The sequence below is a fragment of the Quercus robur genome, chromosome 7 (assembly GCF_932294415.1).
Source record: "Quercus robur chromosome 7, dhQueRobu3.1, whole genome shotgun sequence".
Lineage (NCBI taxonomy): Eukaryota > Viridiplantae > Streptophyta > Magnoliopsida > Fagales > Fagaceae > Quercus > Quercus robur.
In genome coordinates, this window is record NC_065540.1 from 47055542 (window position 1) to 47071077 (window position 15536).

The 15536-nt window shown below is 37.3% G+C and overlaps 3 protein-coding genes across 3 annotated transcripts in view; all 3 read right to left on the reverse strand.

Moving 5' to 3' along the window:
• The window catches only part of LOC126693711 (zeatin O-glucosyltransferase-like), a 93378-nt gene extending 86821 nt beyond the window's left edge, over positions 1-6557 (reverse strand). Inside the window, exon 1 of the mRNA XM_050389849.1 lies at positions 6447-6557. Within this exon, the coding sequence (XP_050245806.1) occupies positions 6447-6476 (30 nt within the window). The 5' untranslated portion in view covers positions 6477-6557. The remainder of the gene's footprint in view (positions 1-6446) is intronic.
• On the reverse strand, positions 4863-6476 carry LOC126693710 (zeatin O-glucosyltransferase-like). The gene has a single exon (XM_050389848.1). The coding sequence runs from the start codon at positions 6474-6476 to the stop codon at positions 5076-5078; it is 1401 nt and encodes a 466-aa protein (XP_050245805.1). The 3' UTR covers positions 4863-5075.
• Positions 6558-10615: 4058 nt separating the features above from the next.
• On the reverse strand, positions 10616-12582 carry LOC126693715 (uncharacterized). Its single transcript, XM_050389856.1, has 2 exons — positions 11343-12582; positions 10616-10841 (listed from the first exon to the last, which is right to left on the reverse strand). The coding sequence occupies exon 1, from the start codon at positions 12577-12579 to the stop codon at positions 11575-11577; it is 1005 nt and encodes a 334-aa protein (XP_050245813.1). The 5' UTR covers positions 12580-12582; the 3' UTR covers positions 10616-10841; positions 11343-11574.
• Between the last annotated feature and the right edge of the window lie 2954 nt (positions 12583-15536).

The window sequence follows — 15536 nt, forward strand, 5'->3', positions numbered from 1 at the left end:
TAAAGAAATTAATCTCAATTTTGTCAGTAGAATACAAAAAATTGACACCGACTAATCATGCAATTGAAGCAACTTTTTTTGTCAAGGTATGCATTCATAAAGATAGTTCAGACCTACATAGGAATTTTTATATGCTTCTCGTTAGGATTGTTGATGTTATAGAAATATAGAATATAAAAATTACTCCCCAAACGATTATACCAAATAATCACTAAATTAATGTTAAACAATTGATACCAAGTCGTTGTTGTTGTTGTTTTTGAGATGGTTCAAATTAAATAAATAAATAAAAATGAACTTTTTAAATTTGTTCACATGTTGCCCCGTAAGATATAGCTAATTTTTCACTTGTTTATACTTTTATGAGGTATAAATTCCACAAAACCTATGGTCCATTATAATTTAAAAGTAAGAAATAATTTTTAATTTAATTTTATTGTTTAAAGCAATATTAGAGAAATTATGAATTGAACGATGTAAGACCATAGTTAGGTATGGAAGGAAGCTTGAGAAACTTGCTTAAGAGTGATGGTATTAATTCATCAAAAAAAAAAAAAAAAAAAAGAGTGATGGTATTAAGTTGACAATTATTTCCTCCTAGAGTTAACTTGTTGCAAGAGTGATGATGGATGAGATATGTTTATTTTAGAAAGGTGATGCAGGGCATAGTGTAAGCATGAATCATAGAGCCAAAAAGAAAGTGATGTGGAGGCAGAGAGCCGAGATGGGTTACGTACCCAACCCAAGTGATGCATGAATCATAGAGCCAAAAACAGTGAAAAGCTATGCTATTTGACAATATAAAGGTCATTTTACTATACCTACGTAGGTTATTGGGAAGCAGAAATCAAACTGGCCAATGCCTACTTTGGTTTGCTCGTGTTTTGTTTTTGTTCGTTTTTGGTATTTTGATTAACTTTCTTTCCAAATTGAGGAGATATATATGATTATACGTTCCTTTTAGATAGGTGAAGCAGGACATAGTGGAAGCACATTGATGATAGTGGGTCATATAATGAACTAACTAAAGTGATGGACGACTAATGTAGATTTGACAATAGGAAAATTATGATATACCAACTATGTAAGGATTTTTTTTTTTTTTCGATTTTGATGGCAGTGGGAAAAAATTCACACCGGCCCAAGGTAAAATTATTTGATGAATCCCATATACTCTACCTTACTCTAACTTAGGTACACCTTAATTACACTTAGAAGTGCAATAAAAAAAAGTTGGGACTTTTAAATGCACAATGTGATAGGCCAAAAACAAAATTGACCCCTTGTAATAAATTAACCAATTAATTTAGCCAAGTAAATTAATTAAGTTAATTAACATACAAATGCGTGGTAGCACAAACAAATCACCAAATAACTAAATATGCAGCAGAAAATAAATGACACGGTAATTTGTTTACGAATAGAGAAAACCTAACGGCAAAAACTCCACCGGGTGATTTTCAGGTCACTACTCCCGAAATTCCACTATTATCACAATAAGCGGTTACAAGTAAAGGAATCCTAGTACCTTATACCAACCTACAGTTGAACCATTACCCCAATACCCAATTGGACTTGTTCTATAGTGACAATTTCCTGTTTTGATGCACGGCTCCCAAGTACGTGACTAACCAATGCACGGATCCCAGTACACGACTTCAATCATCAACTAGAGAAGGTTGTTGGTTGTAAAGTTCATCAGTTCATCCCAACGATGAAGATCAAGAAGATGCTTGGTCACAAAACCTTATGGTGCACATACACAGCTACTTCTTCACAAGAATGATGAACTAGGGCAAAACTTTGTCTCTGGTTACAAATTGCTTGAACAAACTTTGCTCAACACTTGTGCAACTTGCATACACTTTGACGGCCCTTAAAATAATCATTTTATATGTCTAGGGTTAGAAGAGAAGAAGGCCTAAACACATAATCACGGATTAAAGTCAAAACAGAATTGAAATTCTATTTTTCATAAAACTCGATAGATAGTTGTTTGTCGAGGTGCTGTCGAGCCACGAGGCTGGAACAGCTTCTTAAGCTCGATGGATAGCTAGCTGTCGAGTTTTAATGAACAACACTTCTTCAGCTTGAATCTTGGACAGACTTGCATGTCTTCAACACTTGATCTTGAAACATAGTTTCTTGAAGTATTAAACACATCCTAGATCAACCCAAAACTCGACAGATAGCTGTCTGTCGAGGTGCTGTCGAGCCACGAGGCTGGAACAGCTTCTTAAGCTCGATGGATAGCTAGCTGTCAAGTTTTAATGAACAACACTTCTTCAGCTTGAATCTTGGACAGACTTGCATGTCTTCAACACTTGATCTTGAAACATAGTTTTTTGAAGTATTAAACACATCCTAGATCTACCCAAATACAAGTAAAGTGCGTTTTGTTAAAGGATAAGCCAATTACATAAAATAGTGACATATGTTCTTAACAAGTGAATCACATATGTCCTAACACAATGAAATAAAGACATTTATTTAAGATGATATTTATGCTCAAATTTTAAACTTTTAATGGGTCTCACTAATTAAAATCATGACAAGAATCACAAGACTCATCATTCATGTGAGAGGATGGGCCACTACTTTTGGAGTATTGAGTAATTTTTCTAATCTTATTATGCATGGTAGCACCAATCATTCATGTGAAAGAGGAATGAGCAATCGCTATTGAATAATTTATCCTACATAGGACTCATCATTCATGTGAGAGGATGGGCCACTACTTTTGGAGTATTAAATTCCAATCATTCATGTGAAAGAGGAATGAATAATCACTATTGAATAATTTCTCCTACGTAGGACTCATCATTCATGTGAGAGGATGAGCCACTACTTTTGGAGAAAGTGATTGCTCAATAAGGAGATTGGGAAAATTATTGAGCAATCACTTTCTCCAAAAGTAGTGGCCCATCCTCTCACATGAATGATGAGTACTACGTAGGAGCTTTGACCTATCATTCATGTGAGAGGAATAAGCAATAAATATTGAATAATTTTTCTAATCTCCTATTTTGTGGGCATTAATTTTTTTCATATTTATCATCAAATATAAACACATTAATTTCTTGATGAGAGGGTAAAACTTAGGTGCATTATATTAGATTCTCCAAATAAATTTAAACACAAAATTAAATTAAGAAAAAAGTTAACTGATACCCTAAAGACATTGGATTAGGAAATACTTTTAGAAAATTTTTATGGGAAAAAAAAAAGTAATTAATTTTTTTATAAAAGTGGTATAAAAATTTTCTCAAAATTTAATCTTTTATCAAAATTTTTTTAAGGGTATCATTAGGAAACTTAATACTTCATCCGTCCCACTTTTTTTGTCCTATTTGAAAAGTCAAACTTTTTAAGGGAATATCATTTATTGTATTGTCTACCTCTTAAAAATGTATAAGTTTCAAAAACTACCCTTAAAAAAATTTGTCAAAAAAATGAATTAGTAAATTAATAGGGGTATAATAGGAACATTAGTAAATTAATGATTTTTATTTTTAGAAACAGGACAATATTTTGAGACATCTCAAAATGAAATAGATGACAAAAAAAGTGGGATGGAGGGAGTATACAATATCTAACGAATTGTAGCCTCATTCCTAATTGTGATAGGTTTAATATTTATAGCATTGAATTTGTGTCGCATGTTTATGATAACAACTCATTGATGCATTTTCAACAAAATTTAATTCAAATAGTAGCTAAAAATTAAAGGAATAGTTAGGAAATTGATTGGAGAAATTAAAAATTAATGCTAACAAATAAGAATTTAAACTTGAACATAAATGTGATACTAAATAAATGCACTTATTTCCTTCCATTGAAGCTCCTTTAACACATGATATGTATTGAGTCAACAAGACGTGTTACATTTGTTAACAAATGTAACACGTCTTGTTGAGTAGCAATTGTTAGTACACATGCATGATTTTGATTAGATTAAGGAAAATGGTACATATCAAGCGGTAGAATAAGCTCCGAGTAGGAAAATTAACAAAGTTTGGTTTTGATTCCCAAATTTTTGGGGCTATATATATAAGTGTTTCTCATTATTGTAGCAGAACAAATTTTGGGGCTCACACATTAGCACATGGTCTCCATTAGTTGGAGAGATTAGCCATTCACCCTTGCAAATATAAATCATACACTACAAGCATATATCTCATTACAAGAAAAACAAGCTATTGCGGCGGGTGCGAAAACTGCCGCTATATGTCGTCTATTGCGGTGCGTTTTTGGCCTGCCGCTATACATGAGATCTATTGTGGTGTTCTATATGCCCACCGCTAATAGTTCTAGTATTTTGTGGCGTACTACAGTGGCAGGCCAATGACCTGCCGCAATAGACCTGTTTTAGCGGCGTTAAGCTTAGATATAGTGGTGCGTCAATATCCCCTGCAATATGCACTCCTTTTTGCGGCGGGTTGGACTGCCGCAATAGACCTTTGAATGGATGATGTATCTATACAAATCATTCACATATGTTTTTATTTATTCATCCTTAAGCACTGACTAGCATCAGATGACTAGTAAGGACAATATTGTGCGGGGCACTTATTTTATTTATTATAAAAACATGTAACATTTCAACAAAAAGAGGAATTTTTTTGCTTTGTTATTGAGGGTGTACTTAGATACATCTTTTTACTAACTTATTATTATTTATATATTGAAAACTGATTAAATATTGTTGTACCTAAAAAATTGAAAATTTAAAAAAAATGATGCACGAGTAAATAAACTAAAAAACTAAAATAAAAAAGTTGATGACAAAGAGACTCTGAATAAAATTAGAGCAAACTTTGCAACCATAGATTAGCAACTGAAATTGTATACTAGAAGAGAAATTGAAGGAATGCTTCCTGCACTTAATTAATCAAAGACAATATAAAGATGAGCCCATCTTTTTTTCTCAGATGCTACCTTTCACTACATTTATAACTCTAAAGGTCCAGTTAACACTTGCTTCCTTACATTAAAACCTGTTCCCCACAGGCCACAACAAACTTCAGATCCCAATTTTTGTTTTGTTTTCCTTGTCTGTTAATTCAATCTCCAAGCTAGAATATATTCCTAGTAATATGATCAATGAAAGAATCCAACTCCATGCGTGAAATTCCACCTTTTTCAATGGACTGCCTGACAGCACCGCCCAAAACCACTGTCCTCTTCCTTATCTCATCCCCTTCTTTCGATGCCATCAACAATTTCACAGCCTTTTCTATAGTGGATGATGTCACTAGCTCATCTCTACGTGACCAGTCCTTCACAACAATACCAACTTTGAGCAATTTTGTTATCAAAACAGTGTTTCTCGGCTGATCTGAGGCCATTGGCCATGCTGCTAGTGGTACCCCCATAGTGATACTTTCCATGCAAGAATTCCACCCACAGTGACTCATAAATCCACCAGTTGATGGGTGACTTAGAATTTCCAATTGTGGTGCCCAATCTGTCACTACCATTCCTCTATCTTTAACTCTCTCTTCAAACCCTTTCAGAATTTCAGCTTTTCTGAGCTCTCCATTAATAAAAATATCACCTTTATCAGCATCCCTTAATACCCAGATGAACTTTTCCCCACTTTTTTCCAACCCAATTGCTAGCTCCTTTATTTGCTTGTCTTCCATAGCAGTTGTTGTCCCAAAAGACACATATATCACTGAATTTGGTGCCTCTTTGTCCAGCCACTCCAAGCACTTGTGCCTTCCATTTGAACCTATGTTTCTCACTGGATTGAATGGTCCAATAGCCCAATGCTTCTTGCCTCCCTCTAGCGTTTCCATCAAGTCCATATAGGTACCTTCTATGACCCTGCATGTGTTGTAAAGGACACCAGAGCTTAACTTTTGGAACTCTATTTGTAAAGAAATAAAGTTTATGAAGTCTTTTGTGAAACAACCTTCAGTGGATGGAAGGCCTTTTGGGACTAACTTGGCGTTTGTTTCTAATTCTAAAGGTTTGCCCATTGCTTCCCACAAATACAAAAAATAAGTTAAAGCAGATACACTATGGAAAGTGTATGACTCGGCGTTTGGAATAGTAACCAAGTCTTGTACCACTGAGGCCATCATGGAATCATTGATGACAATGATTCTTGTTGCTTTTGATGAAAGTTCACGTAAAAGTGAAGCCATGGGGTCACGAAGATGCAAGGAAGCATTGAACAATGGTTGGAGATGTGAAGGGAACTTGTTTGGTGAACTGGGATTGGGTGGTGGGGTGAGAAAATGTGGGATTTTGAGGTCATGGAAATGGATGTTTGAAACTGAATTTGGGTCCCAACCATGGACTCGAAGCATGGCTTGGCGGTTGTGTGTGGCAGTGCAAGCAAAGTGAACTGGAATATTGTAGGCTATGATAAGACGTGAGAGGTGGAGGAGCTGGTTCAGATGGCCTTGTGCTGGAAAGGGTACCATGACCACCACAACCTTGGTTTTGTTTAGGCCGTTGTTAGCCATGGTTGAAAGTTGGAAAATGTTTACTATGTGTATTGGGTCTAGCTTCTAGGGGGTTGGAGGGGTTTTGGAGATTCGTGTTTGGGTTTTTATAAGCAAAAAACATCGAGATTTCCCCCTCCAAGATAATAATGTTTAATTGCAATTTGTTGTTAACTTTATCCTTTAAAGTTATGTATTCACTCATTACAATGTCACATCTTTTTTTTTTTTTTTTTTTTTTTTGTTTGGGAGAAAGAACAATGTCACATCCTTGGTTGTGTGAAAAATGCATTGAAAATACTACCGTGACACATATGGTAATTATTAATTAATCAACATGATATCTCTTTAATCTCTAGTGCCAAAAAAAAAAAAAACCGTAAATAACTTCTTATTTTGTTGTTTGTTATAATTATTACTATTACATTTTGGACAAATTTTGAATGCATACAGCATTGTATTGGATCTAGTGCATAGGACATTGAACTTTGTGGACCCTTAAAACTAATAACTAGTGATTGTTTCATTTTTGAAATTTGATATAGCTGTCAATGTTTTTTTTATTATTTAATATTCTTTTCCATTTATTTGTCAACATTAATTAATTATAAATGTCTCTCTGTTATCAGGTTTTATTTATTTTTTGGATGTAATAAAATAAAATAAAAAGTTGGTCCCGCCATCGTTGTATTAACATAGTTGTAAAGACTAAAGAGTGATAAAGGTCAAACTTAACCAAAAAAGAGCTTGTTTCTTGCCATAGCAGGAAAAATAGTTAATTATGATTAATTTATACAACTTGTTCTTCTATTGGCTTTATTATATTTGGCTAATCACATCTCTCTTAAGACTGTTCTTTTTGTTTCTCCCTCTTCATTGGACCAAATTGTATACATCACTAAAAAAGTAAAATCTCTTCATATACGTTACATGTACAGCACTATTCCTTCGCAAAAAGCCCACCTCCATGAACCATCAACTTATTTTGTCCGTTTTGAAGAGACTTGACTTCTACTTATTTGCATAATTATTTTTTAAAAAATATATATGCATGAAAATTAAGATCAATTTCAGGCTTAATCTAAGCTGCTAAAAAATTCTACCAAGTAAATTGGCTTACTTCTCAAAAAAAGAAGTAAACAGGCTTGCTTCTGCGTATTGTCTTTTCAAATTTAAAAGATTGTTCTTTATTTTTTAAGGAAAGGAATTGTTCATAAGGCAACTATTTTTTATTTTGGGCTGAAATAGATTGGGTTAGTACTCATATATATGGTTAAAAAGTAACCGGCCGGCTTATTTATACTGGAAAGAAAATTTCCCAATTAGCCTGAAACAAAAATAGGAAAGTTATTTTCTCATTCAATGCAAGAGCAGGTCAAGACAGTCAGACTTACGTACATAAAACAACCTTTTCTCTCCTAAATAAAAAGAGTAACAAAGTTTCTGAGTTATAAATAAATAAAGATTGAACAAAAAAATGGAAGGTCCTATTGTCAAAGCAAATTAAAAAAATTGCTTGCTAATTCCCTCCTCTCTTTACTATTATTATTATTATTATTATTATTTTAAACACAATGAAGCTTTTAGGATTGATACTATAGGTGAGTTTCAATTAGTTCAACTGGTAAAGTCTCTGATGGTTGAATAAAAAATTTGGAGTTTGATCTTCGCCTACACCAAAAACTAATTGATGTCTTGATTTGATAATAAAAAACTATCACTAAGAACGAAATTGAAACTTTCTTAAAAAAATAAATGATTGATACTATATTACTTTATTTGTCTATAAAGATGACCGACTTTTTCAGGTAAAACTAAAAGCTAAAGCTCATGATATGGAAGAAAGAAGCTAACTTTTCTTCTTCTTTTTTTGGATCTTTGTTTGCCGTCACATACTGTTAATTTGTTGGTGTCATGATTAAAGAAAAAAAGTACCCTGTTTGGCTGAAGGTTTCGGATTTTTCCCCTAGAATCTAGCCATGTTCATACAAACTTTATAGCAAGTACCTGAAGACCCACTTTTTTGTTATTGGTCAATGTGCGCACCCACCTAATGAAGGTTTTTTTTTTTGATGGGGAAATATGAAAATTCATTCATTTGAAATTGAGTTACAACAGAGAGAAACAGAGAGGACATAACAAGCACAGCAGAGGCTTACAAGCCACAATCCTCTAAGATTACATGCCTCACAAAACTTGGACATATACCTTTCCAAATCCGGGAGACACCAAAGGAGCTGGCAACTCTTGCTAAATCATGGGCTGCTCTGTTGCCACTCCTTTTCAAATGCTGAAAAGAGCACCAGGTGAAGGAGGAGGAGACATCTTTGATATTCTGAATAATGTGCCCCTGATCACTGCCGGTATCACAGCCAGAAATACCCTGAATAACTGAGAGTGCATCGGACTCCACAAGGACATGGGAGATTCCCAAAACTGAAGCAAACAGCACCCCTTCTTGCAGCGCCAAAGTTTCAGTGGTTTCTGCAGAGAAAGGCGCCTGTAGGACTTTGCTTGACGCTGCAATGAGAGAGCCCATACAGTCGCAAATCACCACACCAATACAAGAAGGTCTATCATCATCAAAAGCAGCGCCGTCAACATTAACCTTGTAGAAACCCGGGGGAGGGGCTTGCCAAACCGATGGGGCAGGAGGCGGAGAAAAAACAGGGAGGGTGCAAGCAGCTTTGTACTCGCCCATTGTTCTATTTGCCATCTCCCAAACCTGCCCTGGAGGAGTGCCAGAGTCATCAAAAACAGCTTGATTACGGTTCCACCAGATGGACCAAGCCACTGCAAAGAAAAGTTCCAGGTCATTTGGGGAACCTTTATCAATAATGTCTAGAACAATGTCCATAGGATCTCTGGCTGAGTGAAGAACATCAACTGGACAATTGTGCCAATATGTCCAGGTTAGCTTAGCATGATCACAAAGGAAGAGAGCATGGGCAGTGGATTCAATAGCCATGTCGCAAAGAGGGCAGAAACTTGAACAATGAATACCCCTGTGACTTAGATTGAACATAGTGGGAACGCCATTGACACAAAAACGCCAAGCAAAAATTTTGAGTTTTTGAGGAACTTTTTGACTCCAAATCCTTTTCCACAGCAGCGTTTTTGAATTTGATGAGGAACACTCCCCAACCTCATTTGAGTCCACAAGGGAAGAAGCAATGTGGTATGCGCTTTTGATAGTAAAGACCCCCCGCTTATTGCCAATCCAAATAAGGTTGTCCTCGGGGAGATTATAATTAAGGGGAATTTTTAAAATCTTGCTAGCATCATAGGGCAAAAACATGGACTTGACCAAATCTACTTTCCACCATTTGGTATCATTATCAATAAGGGAAGATACCATAGGATAGTTGTCAAAATCAGTTTGGGGCGTAATCACTTTGAAAGAGGAGGGCGTTGGTAGCCACTTATCCTCCCAAATATGAATTCGACAGCCATTACCCACCCTCCATCTAGTGCCTCTCTTAATCACCTCAAGACTATTATGAATACTTCGCCAAGCGTAAGAGGGGTTGCTTCCTTTTTTGGAGTTGAGGACTTCATCATGGGGAAAATATTTGGCTTTAAAAATCCGAGCCATCAAAGTGTTTGGGTTGGTGAGGATTCTCCAACCTTGCTTAGCCAACATGGCTAGGTTGAAAGCTTGGATGTTTCTAAAACCCATACCGCCATGGAACTTTGATTTACACATCTTCTTCCAACTAACCCATGATATTTTGTTCTCATCACCCCTTTGCCCCCACCAGAAATTCCTCATCAAATTTTCAAGGTCTTTGCAAAGTGTCTTAGGGAGTTGGAAGCAACTCATTGTGTACGTGGGCACTGCTTGGGCAACCGCCTTGATAAGGATCTCTCTCCCCCCAATTGAAAGGAGCTTTCCCTTCCAACCAGCCAGCTTTTTCGCCACCCTTTCCTTAACTTCCGCAAACACCAAAGCCTTAGATTTACCAATGATGGAGGGGAGTCCCAAGTATTTATAGTGCCTGGAGTCTTGCATTGGTCCAAGGATATTTAAAATGCATTCCTTTCTCTCTTGCGGGGTGTTTGGGCTGAAAAAGACGGAAGACTTGTCGGTATTGATTTTTTGCCCCGAGGCCGCTTCATAGCGGCTGAGGATGTCAACAAGATGCTGACATTCTTAGACCGATGCTTTGCAAAAAAAGAGGCTATCGTCAGCGAAGAAGAGGTGAGTAAGGGAAGGGCAGCCCCTGCCGATAGCAATTCCATTTATTTGCTTGTCCCGAGCAGCTTTGTGAAAGAGAGCAGAGAGGCCTTCAGCACAAAGAAGAAAGAGGTAGGGGGAAAGGGGGTCCCCCTGCCTTATGCCTCTTGTGGGGGTAATGTTTCCACAAGCCTCACCATTGATAATAACTGAATAGGACACAGAAGAGATGCAATTCATAATCAGGTCCACCCATTTTTTAGCAAAGCCCATCTTAATCATAACCTCATAAATGAAGTTTCATTCTACTCTATCAAAAGCTTTACTCATATCTAGCTTAATAGACATGTAACTTTCCTTCCCCTCATTCTTGTGGTTTAAATAATGCATAAATTCAAAGGCTATTAAGATATTATCCGAAATAAGACGACCCGGAATGAAAGCACTTTGATTTTCAGTGATGATACTTGGGAGGATTAGTTTGAGTCTATTAGCAAGAACTTTTGATATGAGCTTGTATGTAGTGTTGCATAGGCTGATTGGGCGGAAGTCTGCCATTTTTGAGGGCTGGTTGGATTTTGGGATCAGGGCAATATTAGTCTTATTAATTTCAGATATAGGCATATTTGAGTTCAAGAAATTTAAAACCATGTTTGTGATATTTAACCCTACAATATCCCAATATTTATGGAAAAAGATTGCAGACATACCATCCGGTCCAGGAGCTTTGGTTGGGTGGAGCTGCTTGAGGGCAATGGTGACTTCATCTCTTGTAAAGGCCTTGGTGAGCTCAGCATTCATATCCTCCGTAACACACCTAGATAATGCATGGGTGACTTCATTAATTCCACTTGGAGAGGAGGTGGAATAAATCTTCTCAAAATATGAAATTGCAGCAGCAGTGATGCTGTCCTTATTCTCACACCAAACACCGTCATCATTCTAAAGCCCCAAAATGGTGTTTTTTTTCCTTCTTTCCGAGGCGTGGGCGTGGAAAAACTTTGTGTTTCGGTCCCCTTCCTTGTACCAATGAGTCTTGCTGCGCTGCCTCCAAATGATCTCTTCACTATCCAACAAATCATTAATTTCCCTTCTAAGCCGGTTGACTTCGGCCCCCTTATTGCCTCTGTCATCAATGGAAAGAGACGAGAGGGCTCTTTTCTTTTCTTGGATTTTCTTTGTAATATTTCCCACTACATTCTGGTTCCAAGTTGAAAGAGCAGCAGCACATCTTTGGAGGTTGGAAGCAATCCCATCCGGCGTGATGGCAAGGGTGCCGGAGTTCCAGGCAGCATCAATGACTTCTTTGCAATCATCTCTTTTGGTCCACATCGCCTCAAAATGGAAACGACGATTGCGCTTATTAACCGGGCGGGAGGGGTCTGTGGTGATAAGAATACAATGGTCTGAAGTTGATTCAACCAGATGATGCACAATTGGATCCTTGAAATGATTAAGCCACTCAGAGCTAGCAAAGGCTCTGTCCAAACGGAGCAAAATTCTGCTGCTCCCCTCCTTCATATTGCACCAGGTAAAATCAGGGCCACAAAACCCCAAATCCTTAAATCCACATAAATTCACAACTTGCCGAAATTTGTCCATTTGGCATTGAGAACGAAGAGCACCACCTGCTTTTTCAGTCATTGAAAGAATTTCATTAAAGTCACCACAAAAAAACCAGGGAAAATTAAACTGACTATTAAGAAAAGAAAGGAGTTTCCAGGAATCTTCCCTAAGATGAGTCTCAGGATGCCCGTAAAACCCAGTGAACCTCCACAAGAAACCATTGCTAGATTCTGTAATAACCGCATCAATGTGATAGTCTGAATAGCTCTTAATTTCCAGAACAGTGTCACTGGACCAGAGCAGAGCAAGGCCACCCCTACGTCCCCTACTAGGAACAATAAGTCCATTTGAAAAACCCAGCTTGTACTTAACTTTCTCCATACGCCTGCTAATCCATTTTGTCTCCGAGAGGAAAACGAGTTTGGGATTCCAGCGCCACAAATAATCACGGAAAGCAAAAACTGTCCGGGGGTTCCCAATTCCCCGGCAGTTCCAACATAGGGAATTCATTGCTCCCGGCGGTGCTGCTCAGCAGTCACCGCTGATCTCTCAATGTTATTATGTGCTTCAGTTTGACATGACTCACGTTGTTTCTTCTGGGGCTTGTTTACGTTCTCTGCTAGAAACTCACATGTTGCTGCTCTTTTGGAACCTGAGAGCCTAATTGGACTTTGGTCATTAAGATTAGTGTTTTGAGTTCCCCTTCCTTGGGCTCTAGCAATCCTTTTAATGTTTCTTCTTTTCGGGCTTAAAGAAATGTTGCTGGACTCACTTATAGGTGTGGGGCTGTTAATGGGCTTCTTTGAATTTGAAGTGGTGCTGGTGGGCTCACTTGCATGGGAGGAATTGTTAATGGGTTTCTTTGGGCTGGTTGGTTTATGGGCCTCTAATGCATGCTTATAACAGCCCACAGCAGAAGGCATGGCTTCTGCTTCCTTTCCTGCCTCTACCGGCATTTGGGAGTCACGTGAAAGCTTTTCTAGACAGGGTGCAAGGCTCAAGGAACGTACCGTGTTGTCGCTTCTCTGTTTTTCCGCTAACAGTGTGTCTAACGTGTAGCCTTGGTCCTGGTTCATGTTATTGGAGCTCGTGTGATTTGACTGGGCTGATGAGAGCCCCATCTTCTCCGATCCCATGCTCGTCGAACTGGTGTTCATCGGAAAAAACCGATTACCAAGGTCCTCATCCAATCTTTCTTCATGCCCACTACTGCTCCCAGCTTTTTGTTTTTCAAAACCTCCCCTGGCTCCATTGTTTGCACGGAGCCAATCCCCATATTGTCTGCTGCATTCAGACCTGTCTTGAGAACTAGAGCAGTGCTTTTCATCATGACCCAATATTCCACAAAGAAAGCAGAAGTTTGGGAGCCTTTCATATTTGAAAGTGACCCAATATTTGTCTCCTTCCATGTTTACAATGTTTCCACCCCTTCGAAGAGGCTTGTCAATGGGGATGTCCACTCGTATTCGCAAAAATTTTGCTTGTTCCGACAACCAAGAACGTCTATCTGATTCAATATATTTGCCCAGCTTGCTGCCAAGATCCTTTCCAACTTCCTCTGTCATACTTTCAAATGGAAGACCCCAAACTTGGATCCAGAGAGGAGAGTGAGTGAAAGAGATGTTTGTTACTGATAAACCTTTCCTCCATCTGTAAAGGAGCAGGAGGTTATTGTCGAAATTCCAAGGACCATTTCTCTCAACCCATTCTAGTTGATAACTTGAGCTAAATTTGAACTGAAAAATATTTTTTCCAACATCAACGATCCGTAAATCCGAACCCATCTTCCAAACTGATCTAAGAGTTGATTTAAAAGCTCTCATGTTTTGGTTTCTGTCAGCTAGAAGCCGGCCAAACAGACTCAGCTCGCACTCTTCTAAGAGGTTTGAGCTGCTAGCGGTTGATATGGAGATTTCTTCTTCTTCCTCTTTAGTAAGTTGGAGATGCTGCAGTCCATCAATAACTACTTGTTCCATCTCAATGGCTGTGAAATATCAAGCCCCAAGGGCTACTAGAGACCCAGGCTGGACCCGTATCAGATGAGGGAGTGAGAGACTCGTGCTAGAGCGAGAGAGAGGAGCTCCTACTGAGGGAGAGTCTATCTCTTTCACCTAATGAAGTTATTAATGAAAAAACTGGGGTTTATATTTACGAGCTAACCAATTAAGGGCAAAGTTTGGATTCAATATCTAGTTGTACTGAATTTGTTATAATAGTGGCATGTGTCCACTTTTAGGCATATGTCCAATAGCCCAAACTAATAGAGAGTAGTGACAGATGAGAGTAAATATGGACATTTTTTCACACACATTGCATCATACTTTTGAGGACAGAGAAGGGCATTTTTTCACACACATTGCATCATACTTTTGAGGACAGAGAACGGCATTGTTTGTGGAGCTTTTGCGACAAAACATGTGTGTGTGTTTGCGCGGGGGGGGGGGGGGGGGGCAAATTGCCTTTAGATTATGCCAACCCTTTAAAGGGGGCATTTAATTCACTTAATACTACATTACATTATAATGTTACATTATTGTAATCTTTAAATGTATATAACACTTTAAACAAATTAAGTGAGATGTCCACACCCTCATTAGCTCTCGAGGATATAGGATTTTTTTTTTTTTTTTTTTAGTTTCAATCTATAACACCTATTTTTGATGATTGTTATTTTATCATCAGATCAAGATAGTAATTAGTTTTTGGTATGAGCAGAGAATTAAAAATCTATTTATTATTATTTCATATTATAATACCGTCACAATCCAAAAAATTGCTAATCACATGCTGGTTTTAGGCTTTTAGCCACATTTATTCTATATACCTAAAAATATTAGTCAAGTTGGGGTTTTTTCATAATCATTTATAGAAAAACTTTATCTTCAAATTCTAGACTACTATGTGATGATGGATAAAACCCTTCATGTGTTTTTTTAGTTACATAACTTATTTAAAGAGTCATGTAATTTATTTAAATAATATACATATATGATTTTCTTTTAACAACTACATAATGAGTTAGAAATTTTTTTTAATTTAATTGGTTTAAAAGGAAAATTGTATCCAACATTTATATGGTACAAAACTACAAATTGACTCAATACACATCCAGTACGTGTGTCAACTCATGCACATGCATGCAATACTATCACAATCTAAATCCAATCATACAATCGTCAAATTAAAAATATATTATTGTAGATAAGTTATATGCAAAAGGTCTATGTTATTATATATTAGGGTAAGTATTTCGTTCAACGACAACCCAAGGATTTCTACATATTGCATTCTTTTCACTTCAAGGTAGGGAAAAGAAAGATGGTTGTAGCTTTCGATTC

What these genes read in the sequence shown, in the direction of transcription:
- LOC126693710 (XM_050389848.1), bottom strand. Translation starts at nt 6,476, where the DNA reads ATGGCTAACAACGGCCTAAACAAAACCAAGGTTGTGGTGGTCATGGTA.
- LOC126693715 (XM_050389856.1), bottom strand. Translation starts at nt 12,579, where the DNA reads ATGGAGAAAGTTAAGTACAAGCTGGGTTTTTCAAATGGACTTATTGTT.